This window comes from Dreissena polymorpha, chromosome 1 (genome assembly GCF_020536995.1).
Source record: "Dreissena polymorpha isolate Duluth1 chromosome 1, UMN_Dpol_1.0, whole genome shotgun sequence".
NCBI lineage: Eukaryota > Metazoa > Mollusca > Bivalvia > Myida > Dreissenidae > Dreissena > Dreissena polymorpha.
The window spans coordinates 112,884,597-112,904,091 of NC_068355.1; the positions used below are offsets into that span (position 1 = coordinate 112,884,597).

At 34.7% G+C, this 19,495-nt stretch overlaps 2 protein-coding genes across 2 annotated transcripts in view; one reads left to right on the forward strand and one right to left on the reverse strand.

Moving 5' to 3' along the window:
* LOC127845199 (vacuolar protein sorting-associated protein 53 homolog) overlaps nt 1-15,681 on the reverse strand; it is a 55,878-nt gene extending 40,197 nt beyond the window's left edge. The window contains exons 1-4 of the mRNA XM_052376000.1: nt 15,563-15,681; nt 9,893-10,023; nt 5,576-5,729; nt 4,846-4,961 (exon numbers count right to left, since the gene is read on the reverse strand). Of these exons, the coding sequence (XP_052231960.1) occupies nt 4,846-4,961; nt 5,576-5,729; nt 9,893-10,023; nt 15,563-15,661 (500 nt within the window). The 5' untranslated portion in view covers nt 15,662-15,681. The remainder of the gene's footprint in view (nt 1-4,845; nt 4,962-5,575; nt 5,730-9,892; nt 10,024-15,562) is intronic.
* A 17-nt stretch (nt 15,682-15,698) lies between these two features.
* The window catches only part of LOC127845037 (probable ATP-dependent RNA helicase DHX37), a 49,179-nt gene continuing 45,382 nt past the window's right edge, over nt 15,699-19,495 (forward strand). The window contains exons 1-2 of the mRNA XM_052375661.1: nt 15,699-16,026; nt 17,009-17,191. Of these exons, the coding sequence (XP_052231621.1) occupies nt 15,946-16,026; nt 17,009-17,191 (264 nt within the window). The 5' untranslated portion in view covers nt 15,699-15,945. The remainder of the gene's footprint in view (nt 16,027-17,008; nt 17,192-19,495) is intronic.

Sequence of the window (19,495 nt, forward strand, 5' to 3'; positions counted from 1 at the left end):
TTCGGCTATTTTTAGCATATGTCACCGCCTTGAGGCTACACATCATTAATTACAAAGTTGTAAACATTTCTTCCAATTATGAAACAGGTATATCTTCCATAATTCTTCACAACGTTGCACCTAAGCTGTGTTATAATCATTTTTTATGCAAGAGTAACTGAAATCCGGTAAAAATTATACTAGTTTATTTGCATAATAATTGGATTTGCCACCTTTATACAGCCTTTAATATGATTATAAATAACAGTTAATTGATTGTTTATAAGTGCATACTTAACTGCATTTTGTAATGTATATCATAGTGTGCTACCAAATTATCTTGCACTATAATTAACACATCATACCAAATATTTAGTTTAATGGTAAAACTTTGCATCTTTTTGGGATATTTTGCTCAGATTTTTGAAAGCCATGTAAAAATATCTGCAGAGTTTGTTTTTTTCAGTTCCAATTTGAGGTCGTTACAAGAACCCATTCTAATGGAAACAAGAGGGCCAAGATGGCCCTAGTTCGCTCACCTGAGAGGTTCATTCAATTTTTACCAAATGTCAAACTTGACCTAGATATTGTCCAGACAAACATCCTGGTCAAGTTTCATCTGCGAGTCATGATCAATGTACCTATGAAGTTTCATGATCCTAGGCGTAAGCATTCTTGAGTTATCATCCGGAAACCATTTTTCTAAGTTGAGTCACCGTGACCTTGACAGCCATTGTGTGAATACGTTTTTGGGCACTGTGACCTTGACCTTTGACCTAGTGACCTGATAATCAATAGGGGTAATCTGCGAGTCATGATCAATATACCTATAAAGTTTCATGAACCTAGGCATAAGCGTTCTTTAGTTATCATCCAGAAACCATTTTACTATTACAGGTCACTGTGACCTTGACCTTTGACCTAGTGACCTGAAAATCAATAGGGGTCATCTGCGAGTCATGATCATTGTACCTATGAAGTTTCATGATCCTAGGCATAAGCGTTCTTGAGTTATGATCCAGAAACCATTTTACTATTTCAGGTCACCGTGACCTTGACCTTTGACCAAGTGACCTGAAAATCAATAGGGATCATCTTTAAGTCATGATCAATGTACCAATGAAGTTTCATGATCATAGGCATAAGCGTTCTTGAGTTATCATCTGGAAACCATTTTACTATTTCGGGTCACCGTGACCTTGACCTTTGACCTAGTGACCTGAAAATCAAAAGAGGTCATCTAAGAGTCATGATTAATGTACCTATGAAGTTTCATGATCCTAGGCCTAAGCGTTCTTGAGTAATCATCCGGAAACCATTTTACTATTTCGGGTCATCGTGACCTTGACCTTTGACCTAGTAACCTGAAAATCAATAGGGGTCATCTACGAGTTATGATCAATGTACCTATGAAGTTTCATGATCCTAGGCCTAAGCGTTCTTGAGTTATCATCCGGAAACCATTTTACTGCTTTGGGTCACCGTGACCTTGACCTTTGACCTAGTGACCTGAAAATCAATAGGGGTCATCTGCGAGTCATGATCAATGTATCTATGAAGTTTCATGATCCTAGGCATAAGAGTTCTTGAGTTATCATCCGGAAACCATTTTACTATTTTGGATCTTCGTGACCTTGACCTTTGACCTAGTGACCTGAAAATCATAAGGGGTCATCTGCGAGTAATGATCAATGTACCTATGAAGTTTCATGATCCTTGGCATAAGCGCTCTTGAGTTATCATCCGGGAACCATCTGGTGGAGAGACAGACCGACATGAGCAAAACAATATACCCCCTCTTCTTCGAAAGGAGAGGGGGGGGGGCATAATGAGAAAACTGCCCCCCTCCCAGCAGCCATGTTATTCAACTGACCGGAACCATTTTTTAACTCAACATTCGAATCAAGGAAACAAATGTCCTGAGCAAATTTCATGAAAATTGGGCCAAAAATGTGACTTCTACTGTGTTCACATGTTTTCACTATATACATATAGAGAAAAATGCTCCGCCCACTGGCGGCCATGTTTTTCCACTGCTCCCGACCATTTTCAACCTCGTCCGAGATATCAATAAAACCAATGTTTTGACCAACTTTCATGATGATTGGGCAAAAATTGTGACTTCTAGAGTGTTTACAAGGTTTCTCTATAGCCAAATAGGGAAAACTGCCACTATACATGTATACATATAGAGAAAAATGCCCCGCCCACTTGCAGCCATGTTTTTTCACTGATCTCAACCATTTTCGAACTCGTCCGAGACATCAATTGAACCAATGTTTTGACCAACTTTCATGATGATTGGGCAAAAAATGTGACTTCTAAGAGTGTTTACAAGGTTTCTCTATAGCCAAATAAGGAAAACTGCCCCGCCCACTGGCGGCCATGTTTTTCAACGGATCGGAACTACTTTTGATCTCAACCAACATATCATTAAGACATACATTTTGACAAAGTTACAAGAAGATTGGGCATGAAATGTGACTTCTACAGTGTTTACAAGGTTTGTCTTTTTTTTGATCTAGTGACCTAGTTTTTGACCCGGCACAATCCAGTTTCGAACTCAGCCGAGATTTCATTGGGACAAAGCTTCTGACCAAGTTTCATGAAGATCGGACAAGAAATGTGGCCTCTAGAGTGTTTACGAGCAAATGTTAATGGACGGACACACATACGACGGACAAAGACCGGTCACAAAAGCTCACCTGAGCTAAAAAGCGTATATTAAAAAAAAAAAAACAACTAAACATTTCAACATTTCATAGTTTTTCTTCCATCCAGCACTGTAAGCAGAAAATGAATGAATATAATATTAAAAACACTTTTATTCTCAAATTTGAAGTATTTGTTTGCAAAAAATAACAGCAATTATTTCCCACTTTCAGTCAAAACTAGAGCTTTGTCACAGACGTGACGAACACCCCCACATGCCGCATGGACACAGAATATTTTGCATGCTGTCTTCTCAAAAAACACCAGACACCATGCTCATTGTTTAAAACTCACTAAGTGACCTCGTGAACTAGTTTTTGACCTAGCACCACCCATATTCAAACTTGACCTAGACATCATCTAGATACAACTTCTGACCAAGTTTGGTGAAGATCAGATGAAAACTACTTGAATTAGAGAGCGGACACCATGCTCAATGTTTAAAACGCACAAAGTGACCCCCTGACCTAGTTTTTGACCCGGCATGACCCATATTCGAACTTGACCTAGACATCATCTAGATACAACATCTGACCAAGTTTGGTGAAGATCGGATGAAAACAACTTGAAAACAACTTGAACTAGAGCTTTGTCACAGACGTGACGAATACCCCCACATGCTGCATGTCGTCTTCCCAAAAAACAGCGGACACCATGCTCAATTTTTAAAACGCACTAAGTGACCCCTTGACCTAGTTTTTGACCCAGAAAGGCCCATGTTCTAACTTGGCCTTAAGATCATCTCCATAAAACTTCTGACCAAGTTTGGTGAAGATCGGATGTAAACTACTTGAATTAGAGAGCGGACACCATGCTGAATGTTAAAAAACGCACTAAGTGACCCCATGACCTAGTTTTAGGCCCGGAATGGCCCATATTCAAACTTGTCCTAGAGATCATTTAGATAAAACTTGTGACCAAGTTTGGTGAGGATTGGATGAAAACTACTTGAATTAGAGAGCGGACAACATGGTGAGGTTTAAAATGCACTAAGATACACCTTGACCTAGTTTTTGACCCGGCATGACCCATATTCAAACTTGACCTAGACATCATCTAGATACAACTTCTGACCAAGTTTGGTGAAGATTGGATGAAAACTACTTGAATTAGAGAGCGGACAACATTGTGCTGTTTAAAACGCCCTAAGTGATCCCGTGACCTTGTTTTTGACCTGGCATGACCCATATTCAAACTTGCTCTAGAAATTATCAAGATACAACTTCTGACCAATTTTGGTGAAGATAGGATAAAAACTACTTGAATTAGAGAGCAGACAACATGGTGAGGTTTAAAACACACTAAGTGACCCGTGACCTAGTTTTTGACCCGGAATGGCCCATGTTAGAACTTAACCTACACATCATCTAGTTACAACTTTTGACCCAGTGTGGTGAAGATCGGATTTAAACTACTTGAAATAGAGAGCGGACACCATGCTCAATGTGTAAAACGTACTAAGTGACCCCGTGACCTAGTTTTTGACCCGGCAAGGCCCATGTTTGAACTTGGCCTAGACATCACCTAGATACAACTTCTGACCAAGTTTGGTGAAGATCGGATGAAAACTACTTAATTAGAGAGCGGACAATATGCTGAATGTTTAAAACGCACTAAGTGACCCCGTGACCTAGTTATTGACCTGGCAAGGCCCATGTTCAAACTTGGTCTTAAAATCATCAATATACAACTTCTGACCAAGTTTGGTGAAGATGGGATGAAAACTACTTGAAATAGAGAGGGGACAACATGCTGAATGTTTAAAACGCACTAAGTGACCCCGTGACCTAGTTTTTTAACCAGACAAGGCCCATGTTCGAACTTGGCCTAGACATCATGTAGATACAACTTCTGACCAAGTTTAATGAAGATCGGATGAAAACTACTTGAAATAGAGAGCGGACACTTAATACGGACCAACCGACAGACAAGCTCACTCCTATATACCTCCTAAACTTCGTTTGTGGGGGTATAATTAGTGGACACTTAATACGGACCGACAGACAGACAGACTGACCGACAAACAAGCTTACTTTTATATACCCCCCTAAACTTTGTTTGTGGGGGTATAACAATGAGATATTCCCAAACCAAAGGGACCGGGTCCCATTCCCAAAATGGTGAAAAAACAACAACACTGATCTGCCTTCTTACGTGAGGGACTCAACGCCGCCTACAAGCATGTGCAGATGGTTCAGGGTGGTGATGGAGGCGGTCAGGTGACGCTTGGCATGGTCCAACTGCTTAATGTCCCTCGTGATTTCTTTTACCTGAAAGTGCAAACACGGGTAACAAACAATTATGTGCACTTACTTATTTTTAGAGGGCATGGATAGAAATGAATTGATATGTGTGGTGTTTAAAGTAAAAACTCCTAAAAACAAAAGATGAGTTGGTCAGAAACACAATCCCCCTATTGCGCCGCTTTGAAATAAAATTTCAATATATCATTTGGCAGGTTTAGAAATTATCTCCCTTTTAAAGTTTTTACTTCCCTTGGATTGTATTTTTTTACTTTCAAAATGTGCATCTTCAAGAGATACACATGCATGCCAAATATCAAGTTGCTATCTTCAATATTCAAAAAGTTATGACCAAACTTTAACGAAGGTTAAAGTTTTGGGACACGCACAATTAATGAATGACAGACAGGCAGGCCAAAAACAATATGCCCCCGATCTTTCCATCCGGGGGCATAAAAAGAAATCTGTGAAAATGCAATGAAGGACAGAAGTACTGTACTTTCTGATTTATTGAGAACTTGTGTGTTTTTTTAAGCAAAGCTTTCTTACACAAAACATAAACATAGACAATGGCATTAACTCATATAAGTAAATAGTTTAAATTTACATAATAGTAAATGATTAGACGATCCAATATTTACCATTTCTTCTGACTTTTCAGCTTTGTCTTTAATGTCCTTGATTTTCGTGAACAGATCATGAATGGCGCGTTGTGCCTCCTCTAGTGCCCCTCTTCCTTCTTCCCCAACGTTGGTCTGGCCCCGCACCACACTTCGGATGTCTGTGTCCAGGTGCCTGTAATAGAGGAGCTGTGTTCTGGGAAAACTGGGCTTACTACATTTGCGTAAAGTGTTGTCCCAGATTGTCCAGCACAGGCTTATCTGGAGAGACATTTTCTGCTTGTATGGAATTTCTTGTAAAATAATCCATTGCAAAACAGCATTAATTTTTTTTTTTTTTTTTTTTTATTCAATATTAAACATACAATGTAAATATGTGCATAAGCAAGAGCAAAAGTGGTATAATACAACAGTTATAATGTCAAACACATATTATACATGATATGCTAGGATATACTGTTTTTTTTTCTTTGGTTGCCTGTGGTGTATGCTGTTATTTTTAAATGTAATAATCAATCATAGAGATGATTTGCGGAGAGTTAGGTAGAAGACAACTGGACTGGGTTATGAAAGTTTATGCGTTTCCATTTTTGTTCAAAAATATGAAGTTTATCGTTGTTGAGGGCTATTTCTTTTTCAATTTGGATCTTTAATTTTAAATAGTTTATAAAACAGTTGAAGGTAGGTATTTGTTTTTTGTATTTGAAGCTAAATATAAAATATTTCATGAGTATGATAATGTGGTTCACAGTGTTATTAATTTCTGGTATTTTAAAAGTATTCACACCGAAACTGATATTTAAGAGAGACAGTTTAAATTTTAATTGTTGTTTCTCTAGAAATGTTGTTAACTGGTTCCATAGAATTTGAATATGTTTGCACTCCCAGAACAGGTGTTCTATTGTTTCAATGTGTTCGCTGCATATATCACATAAATTTGTGTTGGATAGTTTGCACTTAAAAAGGTATTTATTTGTTGCTATGATTCTATGCACATATTTATATTGAAAATTTCTCAGTGTGCTATCTATAGTTGTTTTATATGGCATGATAAATATTTGTTTCCAATTAAATTCATGTTCTCGAAGCAGGTTTTGCCATTTATTTTGAATCTTGGAGTTTTCTGCAGGGTGTTTAATTTGTAGTTTGTAAAATATTTTGTTTGTTTTGTTTTGTTTTGTAAGTATGTTTTCCGTGAATGATGTTTGGGTACATGGTGTGTTATTTGAATTAATTGTAGATTTAATATGTATGGGTATGCTTTTAATTAATGTGTAATACATTAGGAAATTGCTTGAAGGTATTCCGTATATATAACATATGTTCTCAAAAGAATAAAAGTCATTTATTCTGTAATCGTACAATTGGTCGACATATTTAATGTTTTGTTCAAACCAATGTTTATAGAAAAAAGTCTTATTGTTTGAAGTTATGTCTTTATTGTTCCATAAAATAGTTTTACTGGTGATTTGGGTTTCTAGATTATGAGTAACATTAGTCCATGCTGATAAAACACTCGATAGAAATATGTTTTCGTTTGCAATTTCATGCAAAATGGTATTGTTGATGTTACATTCAAAAAGTAAGGAGTCACCATATTTTTTTAGGATTTTCTGGTAGAATGATTTCCATTTACTTGTATTGGTTTTATCTAGATATCTTTTAACCCAGCTGCATTTGATTGCATTCAAGAATGAGTCGATGTCCGTTAATTGGATACCTCCATTTTCTACAGATTGAATTAACTGGGTTCGCTTAATTTTATCAGGTTTACCGTCCCATATGAAATTAAATATTGCTGATTGTATATCTTTAATAATATCATTTGGTGGGTTTGGGAGGACTGTTAGTGTATAAATTAATTTAGGGAGTGCAAACGTTTTCAACACCGTGTTTTTTCCAATTAGTGTAAGTTTACGATGCTGCCATGATTTTAAACAATTTTTAAATTTTTGTAATTTAGGCAATATGTTTTTTAGAATTGTTTCATTTTCATTGTTTGTAAAGGTTATTCCTAACGTTGTTGCTTCATCTGATGTCCAGTGGAATTTCATTTCTTTTTTAAGTTGAATATTACTTTGTTTAAATTTACCTACTCGTAGCACAGTGCATTTACTTGTGTTTAGTTTTAGACCTGATGCCGTTCCATAAAGGGTTAGCGATTCTATAAGGTTATTGAATGAGTCACTATTGTCATTTAAAAAATAAGTTGCATCGTCAGCAAATAAGGACTGTTTAATTTCGTCGTCAGGTTCTAGCGATATTCCTTTTACATGTTTATTTGATTGGATATAGTGTGATAGATACTCGATGCATATAATAAATAGCGAGGATGAAAGTGGGCATCCTTGTCTTACCCCTCGTTCGATGTTAAAACTGTTTGAAAAAAATCCATTGTTAATAATAATGCTGTTTATGTCGGTGTAAAATAGTTTTACCCATTTAATTAGACTTTCACCAAAATTCATATTTTCTAAACAAGAGAACATAAACGAATGATCTAGTGAATCGAAAGCCTTTTCGAAGTCTGCAAAGAAAATAAGGCCTGAATTGTTTGGTTGGTTGAAATAATGTATGCATTCTTGTATCAGACGTACATTTTCACCAATGTAACGTCCTTTTATGAAGCCAGATTGAGATCTTGAAATGATTGATGGTAATATTTTTTTAATTCTGTTGGATATACTTTTTGTTGCAATTTTATAATCATTGTTCAGTAAACTAATCGGGCGCCAGTTTGATAAGGATTCTAAGTTTTTTCCAGGTTTTGGAATGAGTGATATTATACCTTGTTTTTGTAGCGTAGTTAAGTTTTCGTTGTTAAATGAATAGTTAAGTGAATTAATTAAATGTGTTTTAATATCGTTCCAGAATATTTTATAAAATTCGATTGTGATGCCGTCAGATCCTGGACTTTTGTTATTTTGCATTTCTTTAAGTGCTAGTCCACATTCATATTCATTAAGTAATCCGTCACACAATATTTTTTCCTCTTGGTTTAAAGCATGATGTGTATTTTTAAACAGGGTGTTAGTTTCAATATGTTTTCGTTTATAGAGGGTTTTGAACAATAAACGTTGTTCCTCTAGTATTTGTGTTCTGTTTGTTATATCTTTGCCATTGACTACTAATTTGTGTACAGTTTTTTGTTCACTTCTACGTTTTTCGATGTTTGCGAAGTATTTTGTGTTTTTTTCATTGTGTTCAACATGCTGTGCACGCGCTCGTAGTAATATTCCACTGAGTTGTGTATGATAGATTCCTTCTAATACTTGTTTGTTTGATGTTATTTCATCTTCAATGGCGTTGGTATCATTTGTAATTGTGTCATGCAATTGTTTTTCAAGTGTTTCAATTATTTTCATGGTCTCAGTTTCAAGTTTTTTTGTTTCTTTTTGTTTAAATGATGTGTATCGTATTGTTGTGTTACGTATATTACCTTTAATTATTTCCCATAATGTGTTGGGGTTAGCATCTTTGTTATTTTGAGCTGTATTGGTTATTTCCTGTTTTATTTGCGTTTGGTATTGTGTGTCTAATAAGATGCTGTTATTAATTTTAAAGTATCCTGGGCCCCTTTCAGGTTGTATATTGTGCAGTTCAAGTTCAACTAGAGAATGGTCGGTCATAAATCCTGGTTTTATGTTGCATGTATTAATAATATTGCAGAGTGACTCAGATATTAAGAAATAGTCCAATCTGCAAAATATTGTTGGTTTTGTGTTTGAATGCCAAGTGAATTTTCTCTCATTCGGATTAACTGTACGCCAGAGATCGATTAAATTGTAGTTTTCAATTATGTTATTCAAAATTTGTCTATTTTTTGAGTGAGAATATAGGTTTCCATTTCTTTTATCTAATAATGGGTTTAGAACAATATTGAAATCACCTCCGACTATAATGTTTTTATCTTGGTTACTTATTATATACGATTGCAATGTCTCGTAAAATTTGGATTCATCTATGTTAGGGCCGTAAACGTTTATTAATGTTAATTGTGTTTCGTGTATTTTTATATCTATGCTTGCTTGTCTGCCAATTATTATTTCATTGAAGTTATCCACTATTATTCCTGTATTACTTTTTATCAGAAAGGCGATGCCTTGTTTATTTGTATGTTGTCCACAGCATTAATTTATCTGGATTCATCAAACTTGAGAAAACACAATTTGGCTAAAAAAATCTGTCTGTTAGTCTGAGCCTTGAGATTTTCCCAACAAGTTCAATTTTTCATAAATAAATATAACTACTAACAAAGTATTAATTAATAAAAAAAGGCTTAAAATTAACAGGTTTTGTTGCCTCTGGTTATTTGTTCTACTATAATATTCTGCTTACCTTATTTTGTATCTTATCTTTCCAACAACCTCATCGATGTTTGACAACGACTGCTCTGTAGGGAACAACTGATTGATGTAATCCACTGGATTAAAGTCTGGTCTATCAATGGGATCATCACTTGGAAGTATCTGTGGAGTGAGCATTGCTTAAACGTGTGAAAAAAAGAAGGTTGTTAAGAAATAGGGTTTACTTATGTTGTATTGTTGGATAATATGACATTACCTGGATACCTGGACTGTTGGGCCGTAAATTAGCTATGCTGTAATGGCCCCTCTGATAAATGGTCTCTTCTTTAGAATCTCTCTCTGATATGTAATATTTTGTTAAAACTTCTCTAGAGTGCGCTTAGTAAATATTAATTGTTAAAATTAACTAATTTACAGACAGGTTAAACTTCTTAATGTTCCATTTCTCAGAATTTAGCAACGATTTAAATTGATTAACACTTGTGGCAGCTATTGTTGATTCTTCCAAACTGTTCCAGTAATGAATAGATCTTTGACTAAAGGTGTTGAGTCTTACATTGCTTTTGAAATTCTTGCCTCTTAGTTTCAAGTGATGACCACGAAGATTATCCTCAGCCAGATAAAACAATTTTTCCCAGTTTTAATCGTCCAGCGCATGTAAAGATTTGAAAATTTGGATCATATCCGCCCTGTCCCTTCTGTACTCAAGTGTGATTAGTCTCAACTTCTGGTAATATGGTAGATGTGCCACCAATGGCACTAGTTTAGTTGCTCTTCGTTGAACATCTTCAATTTACTCTATATGTTTTTTGAGATGAGGGGACCAAAAACATGATACATATTCTAAGGTTGGCCTGATTAAAGAGGCAGAAACATTTCTTCATCAAGACATTCGAAGGATCTATGTACTAAGCCAAGAGTTCGCTGTGCTTTATTCGTAATATTGGTAATGTGTTGGTTAAAACTTAGCCGCTCGTCAAAAGACACACCTAAATCTTTCGCATTTGTGACTGCTTCAATGGCTGTGTAGTTTCCGTCCGGGTCTCTCATGGAATACCGAAAATCACTATTTGAACTTCCAAGGTGAATAACTTCGCATTTCTTTGCATTAAATGTCAATTTCCATTTATCACTCCAGTCACTTAAGTTGTCTTGGTCAGATTGAAGATTATAACACTCCTCATTTGTTGATTCCAGTTGGTGAAAAAAGCTTTGTGTCATCTGCAAAAATCTTAACAATTCCTGATACTATGTCAGGAAAGTCATTGATAAAACACAGAAAAAGTATCGGTCCGATGACACTGCCTTGAGGGACTCGGCTAACTACATCTGACCATGATGACAAAGTAGATTCTATACGAACACACTGCGTACTTCTAGTCAAGAAATCCCTAATCCAATTCAGGGCTATTCCTCTAACACCCAACTTGTGCAGTTTACAAATCAAATGCCGTGTGAAACGCGATCGATGGCCTTGGAAAAGTCCAGGTTGATTGGTACACCATTGTATAAGGATTCTGTCCAATTATCAAGAATCTCTAATCACTAAATAGAGCACGGCCTTCCTGATATGAACCCGTATTGTGCATCAGAAAATATCTTGTTGTCATTCATATGCTTCACGAGTTTATCCCTGACAAGACGTTCACATAATTTACACACTACAGAAGTCAGGCTAACTGGGCGGTAGTTTGCTGCATTCATATTACGGTGAGTCTATAAATCTCAGGTTTTTTTTCCTTCTTTGAGACCCGCCGAAAATAGGCCCTTTTCCCTCGGATTTTTTTCCCCTCAGCAGGTAAATTTTCCTTTAGATTTCATTTTCTTTTTTTACCATTAAATTAGGGATGCAAGAGGTTAACCGGTTAACCTACCGAACGACCAGTTAACCGGTTACATTTTCGGCAAAAGGTTAACCTTGAAAAATATATTTGATTATGTGTTTTTTTTCATCGAAAAACTTGTACGTTTTTACTTTTTTCGCGTGACATACTGCCAAATTGCGCTGGCGACTAGTTAAAACAACATGCCGCACAGTCGACGGTAATAAATAACGTGTCAACAAACACAGCAATAAAGCAATAAATCAATACCTTTATGATAACAAATAGGGGTACGTTTTGATAATTGGCACCATTGTTTTGTTTGACTCGCAAAAATTTAACTAGCGAACTGCGGGGAGTGGGGGCTACTAGCGAAGACGTAATTGACACGTTTATCGAACTCGCGATAAAAAACAGTTTAGACAATGCACGCCTTTTTTTGATGTTTTGTTAACCAATATCCAACACTGATTGCTCGCGAAAATACCGTGTTTTATAAGAAACAATTTTCTGAATAAATGCATTCGTAGTTAAAATCTTGTCGAGTAAACGTCGTATTTGCTTCTGAGAAATTACTATCATTATTGTAATTTACGTCACCAACGATGCCACCATTACCGTCCGAGGTATGGAAACACTTCAGAAAATCGGCAGACAAGAGCACTGCATCTTGTCTGTTATGCAGTGCAACAATTCAACTGCATGGCGGCACCTCAAATCTGCGAAATCATATAAAATTTAAGCATCCGTCCGTTGACAACAACAAGGCCAGTCCGGATGTGGCAAAGCAACAGACGTTACACCAGGTTTTTGCCCCCCGTCCTTCGTCGAGCGAGACGATCAACCAGGCCCTTGCAAATTTCGTGGTCCAGGCATACGTGCCCATGATTTATTCTGCAGACAGAACTAGAAACTGTGAATAAAAAATTAACTCAGAATCTGAGTTTGTGTTCTTTATTTTACCCGCATTTAAATGTAAAATGAACATTAAACGATAATAATTCGGCTACAGACGCTAAAATGCACATAATAAAATAATTGAAAATATGCAATTATCCAATTAAGAGAGATCCGGATTCGTTGAAACACATGACCCTCTTTACGTCAACCAGAAGAGAAAAAAACATGTTAATATAAGGTCAATTTGAGCTTTAAAAATGGAAACATAATTAACAAAGAAACACACCTTTTTGTGAGCGATTTGACGCGAACGTAATATAAGCGGCGCAATGAAAAATAAAATAATGACGCAAGCGATCTCAAATTAGAAATTACTTTCGTGTCTATAGAGCGGTTCGAGCGGTATGACATTTTTATGTACTCTAACATTGAAACTACCTAAAGCGTTTCGGTTAACCGGTTAATAACCGGTTACGGCAAAAGGTTAACCGGTTACTGATTTTTGTAACCTCTTGCATCCCTACTTTAAATACATAAGTTATCCTGATCCAGTGTAGAAAATTGAAAATATTGAATAATTAAATGATCTGTTGCCTTGAATTTGTTTTAAAAACAGTAATATATGTTAAATTAATTATTTATGACTTTCCTTATTTTCCCCAAAATCCGGATTTTCGCATGATTTTTTCCCCCAAAATCCGGCGTTTCGTGCGATTTTTTTCCCCTCAAAGGCCCTTACCCCAAAATCAGATAAAAAAACCTGAATCTAATTAAGAATTAAAGTTTGAAGTTAAACATAACTGAGAACTTATTATTTAAAATGTCATACGTATGGGTGCTGGAGGTTTCGGTAAATGACAAGTTCGGTAAATTGATTTATATAGTAAAAGCCGTGGAGGTTTCGGTAAATTGATTTTATAGAGGAGGTATACCTACAACGAGGTGTTAATGACACCTATTATCGGCTTACAATAACATTAGAGGCATTTATTTGCAAACTGTGGATTAATTTTGAGTTGAGTAATTAATGCTATGCCTAAGGTAAAGAATTAAGGGAAATGAATGAGCTACCTCTGAAAAACGAATTCTGTAAGGAAATTTTTGGTTAATTTTACGATTAAAACAACGCAATACTGTTGTTTTTTTAATTGGTGCTTTTATTTAAATAACATAATAGTAACATAATAGTAATAAGAAGTAATGATTTATGGCGGAATCAATGTAAGATTTTCAATTAAGTTTAATGCTATTTTAAAAAGTTTCTTGTAAAATATGATTTAATAAAAATGATTTCATGTTGAATTTTATATTTATTTATATGTTTTATTATTTCTTTCTGGTTGAGAAAAACACAAGAAAAAAACAATATATAAAATTTAATACGTGTACGTAATTAATAAAAAGTAATATAATGATACGCGTTATGTTTTATAATTATGTTAAGTGCGCGTGCCATTGAACGTTGAGTTAAGCGAAGAGATACACATAATTGAAAACTGATAAAAATGACATCTAACACAACGCCAGCAGAATGAATACACTGTGTAATAGCAAGCTGCTGTGATGATCATTATCTTATCAACTTAATACACAGGCACCTGGCTACTGTACTGGAACAATGGGTTTTACGGCCAAAATAACTGATATCATTTTTTGCCTAAACAAATCGGTTCAATAAAAAATAATAACTGATTTACTTTGTAATCCGTTTTATTTAGCAACAAGTAAAACATGGATGCAATATATATATTTGAATATTTCATGTCATTTAAAACAATAATGAGGGAGTAATCACATATTAATAAGATACATTTTTGACACACTACAATATTAATACGACACATTATTATCATTCAGATTTTCCGCATGCTGATTTAATTTAATTACATTTCTAATACAAATGAGATACATGTACGACACAATTCAATTTAATGTTACATTTCAACCATATCAGTTGTTCATCGTTCAAGACTCGTCGTCGTCGAGCATGTGGTGGACCGCTGTGGATGGTCCCAGGGCATTGATGTGGCTGATGATCATTTCTTATTTGACAATGACCATTATAATTTTTTAATTACCCAATTACATAATAATGTTATTTTTACCACAAATAAACATCCTTTGATGTCACCACCAGTATTTTTGGTAAACATGATTAAAGAAGGAAAACGTTTGTTTATTTCACAGTTTGAAAGTTACTGGTCGTGTATGTAAAAACTCGGCCACCAGTGTTAAAGCATGTTCACGATCTAAACATACATATCTAGATTATTTTAAGAATAATACCTTATGTGCTGACCTGATTGTAGGAAAAAGAAGCAAGAAATTTATTTATATAAGAAACAAACATATTTGATCTTAGTATTTTAAACCACCGAAACTTAAAAACCTTAATTAAAGCGTATCAGTTAAAAAAAATATAATAATGTGGCTCTTACAAGAGGTGGCCTCCACGTGGCATGATTATATAATGGTTATCAATAGGTTGCAAGCCTGGATAATTAATAATAACACTTTGCAAACATCTCTAATTTGATAAAATCAAGTCCGTACATTTAAACAGATAAATTAATTAGTGCCAAACAACTCAATTAATGTTCATCAAAATTAATCTACAGTTTGCAAATAAATGCCCCTAATGTTATTGTAAGCCGATTATAGGTGTCATTAACACCTCGTTGTAGGTATACCTCCTCTATAAAATCAATTTACCGAAACCTCCACGGCTTTTACTATATAAATCAATTTACCGAACTTGTCATTTACCGAAACCTCCATAACCCATACGTATTATTCTGTAGATATGCATTCTTCAAATTATAACGTATTAAAAAGTTTCTTTGACATTCAATATGAACATAACCAGAATTAGTGCAAAGTAGCCTGGTCTAAATTTTAACATATTATTTGCACTAAATATATTTTTTACTAATTTATTGCGATTGACAATTAAACGCTCTTAAAAATATAACAAATACTTCATCAAGAACACCCTGGACATCAGGTGGAAAGGTGAGCAAGGACGTATCCTGGAAATTTTCCTCATCAAAATTGTCTTCTTCTTCTAAACCTGCCATGTTGTCGGTTTTAAAATTATTTCACTTTGCAAAAATAGCAAAACGTGTGTTGTTAAAACAGGGAATTCATTAATATTTTCTCAAAAGAATACGCTGATTTTAATGAAGAATGAAGTTATGAATTACATGTTAAAATCATTCAAAAGTGTTTTGAAATTTTTATTTATTTTTCTTCAAGATGACTAATTGAGTACCTAACATGTGCGTTTTGTTTACAGTCACACGTTGATATATATCCGAATTAATAGTGCAGTTCCGAATTTTAGTGCCTTTGGGTTTAAACAATGGGGAAACGAAAGCAAGGATTCAACTGGAAAGCCAGACAACAAAATAAGACGATTGTCGACAATTCTGCAGTGGACAATGTAAAACGCATGTTTGTTTTTTTAACAGATAAAGAATTGCTAGTCATGTTTTTTTAAACATGATAACATCATTAGATTAATTCATAATATTATTTGCTCTATTTAGTGCCTTATTGCAGCATTTTTTCCATAGCCAAAAAACATCCCATTACACGAGTTGACATATGACTGTGTAACAAATAAAATGCCAGGTGGGGATACTGCAGGGTCCGGCCCCTTGCTACACTTTGGGGGATTGGGGCTGGGGCCCTTAGAGGGGGGAATTTCACGTCGTTTTGGGCGAAAAGAGGAATTTTATAAGATCTTTTCACCAATCATTCAACACTTAAAATTGTTATATTTTAATATGATTTACACAAATATACATTTAATCAAAGGTTTTAAATAGCACAATACCAGTTGGCAACATAGGTATAAAAGTAAAAAAAAAAGTTTGTTTTTTTGGAGGGGGGAATGTTTAGCTGAAATAGGGGAAAAAAGTATACTTTTTTCATGGGGGAAGCCGCCGATATTTGGCGGTAAAACGAGCGAATCAAGGGCCCTGTACTGCTCTCAAACCTTGGACCGGGAAGCCTGATAAAAAGTCCTTATGAAGACCTTGAATATAAATATCACTGCTCCAGCTAGGATTTGAAGAAGAATATCATTTTGATGAAAATGTTTTCATGAAACTAACATAAAATGTACTTATAGTTAGGCAAGATATACTAAAAGTTATACAAATCCATATTTGTAGAGCAATCAACTATTATCCAGAAACAAAATAACTAGATTTCAGTACTTTGACCCCTGAAAAATTCAGTTGACCCCTGAAAATGTCAAGCACATGGTAATTTGACTCCTGGTTTTCAAAAACTATTGAAATCCCTGAATTCCTTTTGAGGAAGGGGTCTTATTCTTGGGGGGGGGGAAGCCTTTAGAAGCCCTTGCTAAAGAAAGAAATAAAAGCCCGGCATGTATATGTTTTTATTCCTGATTTTAGATTCCACTTGAACTAAACTTCAGCACTGAGAAAGGTTATGATGACAGCAATGCTCTCATTTTGCCTGGTTCAAAGTCTGAGCGAAAGCAAGTCAATGAGCATGAAAACAGGGTCAAGAAACTGTCCAAGAAAGAAAGAAAGAAGTTGGAAAAAGTTCTAGAAGTAAAAGAGAAAAAAGCAAAGGTACAGTAATTTCTCAATTGTTCCTAGTCTCGTAAGTTTTCAGACGCAATCTTGGCTTTTGCAAAATTCTTTTTGGTAACCCCTATTTTTCAGACACCCAGATTCATCATTCACCCCAATAATTAATTACTCTAAATGTTTGGACAGTTGCATTTCATCAGAATTCATTACATTTTTGGGACAATCCGATGATACATAACGCATGTGTTTACAATCTGAATTTTTGTTATGATACCCATCAAAAGATTGTGTGAAGTCACTTAACCGTTACAATGTTGTTTTTTTCAGTTTTGGGGGAAAGGGTCGGTCCCCTGAGGGGAGAAAATTCGAACGTAAAAGGGGAAATTTCAATGCTTAGCAAGTAACAGTACAAAATCAAGTTTTAACACTAGAATTCACCATACAATGTACATAGAGAGAAAAACATTATTCCAACTATTTTTTTCATCAACATGTTATGTTCATGTTCAAAAATCAACATTTCTTGGATTTCTGCAAATCTGTCAATTAGAAAGTAAACATGCGGGTGCGGCAGTTCACGAACATTATAGTAATAAAACAAAATAAATTCCTAACGAAAGACGTATTTAAATGAGGTATTGATTAAAATTGAATACACTTTTGAGAGGGGAATTTTAGAAATATTTGGGGGAAAAATATATACTCTAGAGATGGGGGAATGGGGCCGAATAACGCAGAATATTTATAAAAAAAAACACTACGTTACATTTTTATTATTTTGATGATTAAGCATGTATATCGGTAAAAGACTTTGCCATTTGTGCGATTATTACTGACGTGTTCATTATTAAGATAAAAAAATGATAAGTTATGCCTAATGCATTCACAGATTATGGTTGGTATCATTTCAGGCATAAGTGAATGATGTCAGTTTGTACATAACATGTCAATCTGATTGTTTTAATATGAAAATTCGTGTTTTGTTGATAAGTGATAATTTACTATTAAATTATCTTCAGTAATGTTCTCATGCTGAAGTGTGATAAAAAGGACTCAGTTTTATTGAAACAAAGTTAAATGTGTTAAAGACAGTACACTCTTAAAAGACTTTATTTGCACAGTTTAGTTCAGATCAAAGTAAAGATTCATACCGCGACTAAAATCTCCTTTAGCAGTACTTAACAGTGTTGTATAAGCAAGCACATGCTATCATTCATTGGTGACAGTATGCACTGGAATTTGAGAACGTCCAATGCATCACATAATATATTTACAGTGTGTCTCTCAATTTTCAGACACTGTATTTTGATAATATTTGTTGTATCGTAATTTTTTAATGGTAATTTAATTGAATGCGTTTTAATTCCATTTTATTATTGTTTAATTTGAGTAGCAATGCTATGAGGTGAAATTTTATTTACATTTATATGTATCATGAATATTGCTAGACCAAGTGTGAAGTTGAGGGCTCTAAAGACGGTTTAAACCCCAAGTGCTTTGCATTGACCATTCCAAGGCGGCAATGATTTTTTTTTGCTCTATATTTCACATCCTGTTCTTTTTGGATTGGGAAAAAAACGTGATAGTCCATGCAATTGGGAAAAATTAAACATTATTAGTATGATTATGAATAACAGTATACCTATTGTTTATAAATGTATGCTTTCAAAAATTTATATTATAAAGTGCTAGGGAATTAAATTGCTGTAAAAACAACTCAATAGACCAATTATTGAGTATATTGGAAAAGTTTGGTATATTTTTGGGGACATTTTGGTTAGCTTTTAGGGAAAGAATGCTTCTTTTTGCCATAGGGAAACAGCCTGTTTCGTATTGTGCTGTTTCTTACTATTTTGGCAATTAGTCACTTGCCTTAAATAAAGGACCTCAAAATTGTATATAATAAGTTTACACTTCTTTATATTGGACACGAACAAAATTAACTATTTTCAAATGTCCAAAAAATTATAGAAACAGTTTAATATGTAGCTTACTTTATGGGATATAATTAATGTTACTTATTTTTGTTAAATTTAACTAAGAAAATAAGACCATTTGTAACTTCTCTATATTAATTAATAACATTTTAAAATCTTTGTGATTTTAATTTGGCTTCTTTTATCAGTTCATTTTTGCTTTTGAATAAGCAACACCATTTTAATTTGTTGAAGCTTTATTGGGCACGCTTGACATTCTGCATGCTATTTGTATAACAGATTTTGATTTAGAACGAGTTGCGTTCTGTGAAAACTGGGTTTAATGCATGTGCATAGATGTCTTTCAACATTAGCCTGTGCAGTATCCACAGGCCAATCAGGGATGACACTTTCAGCTTTGATAGTA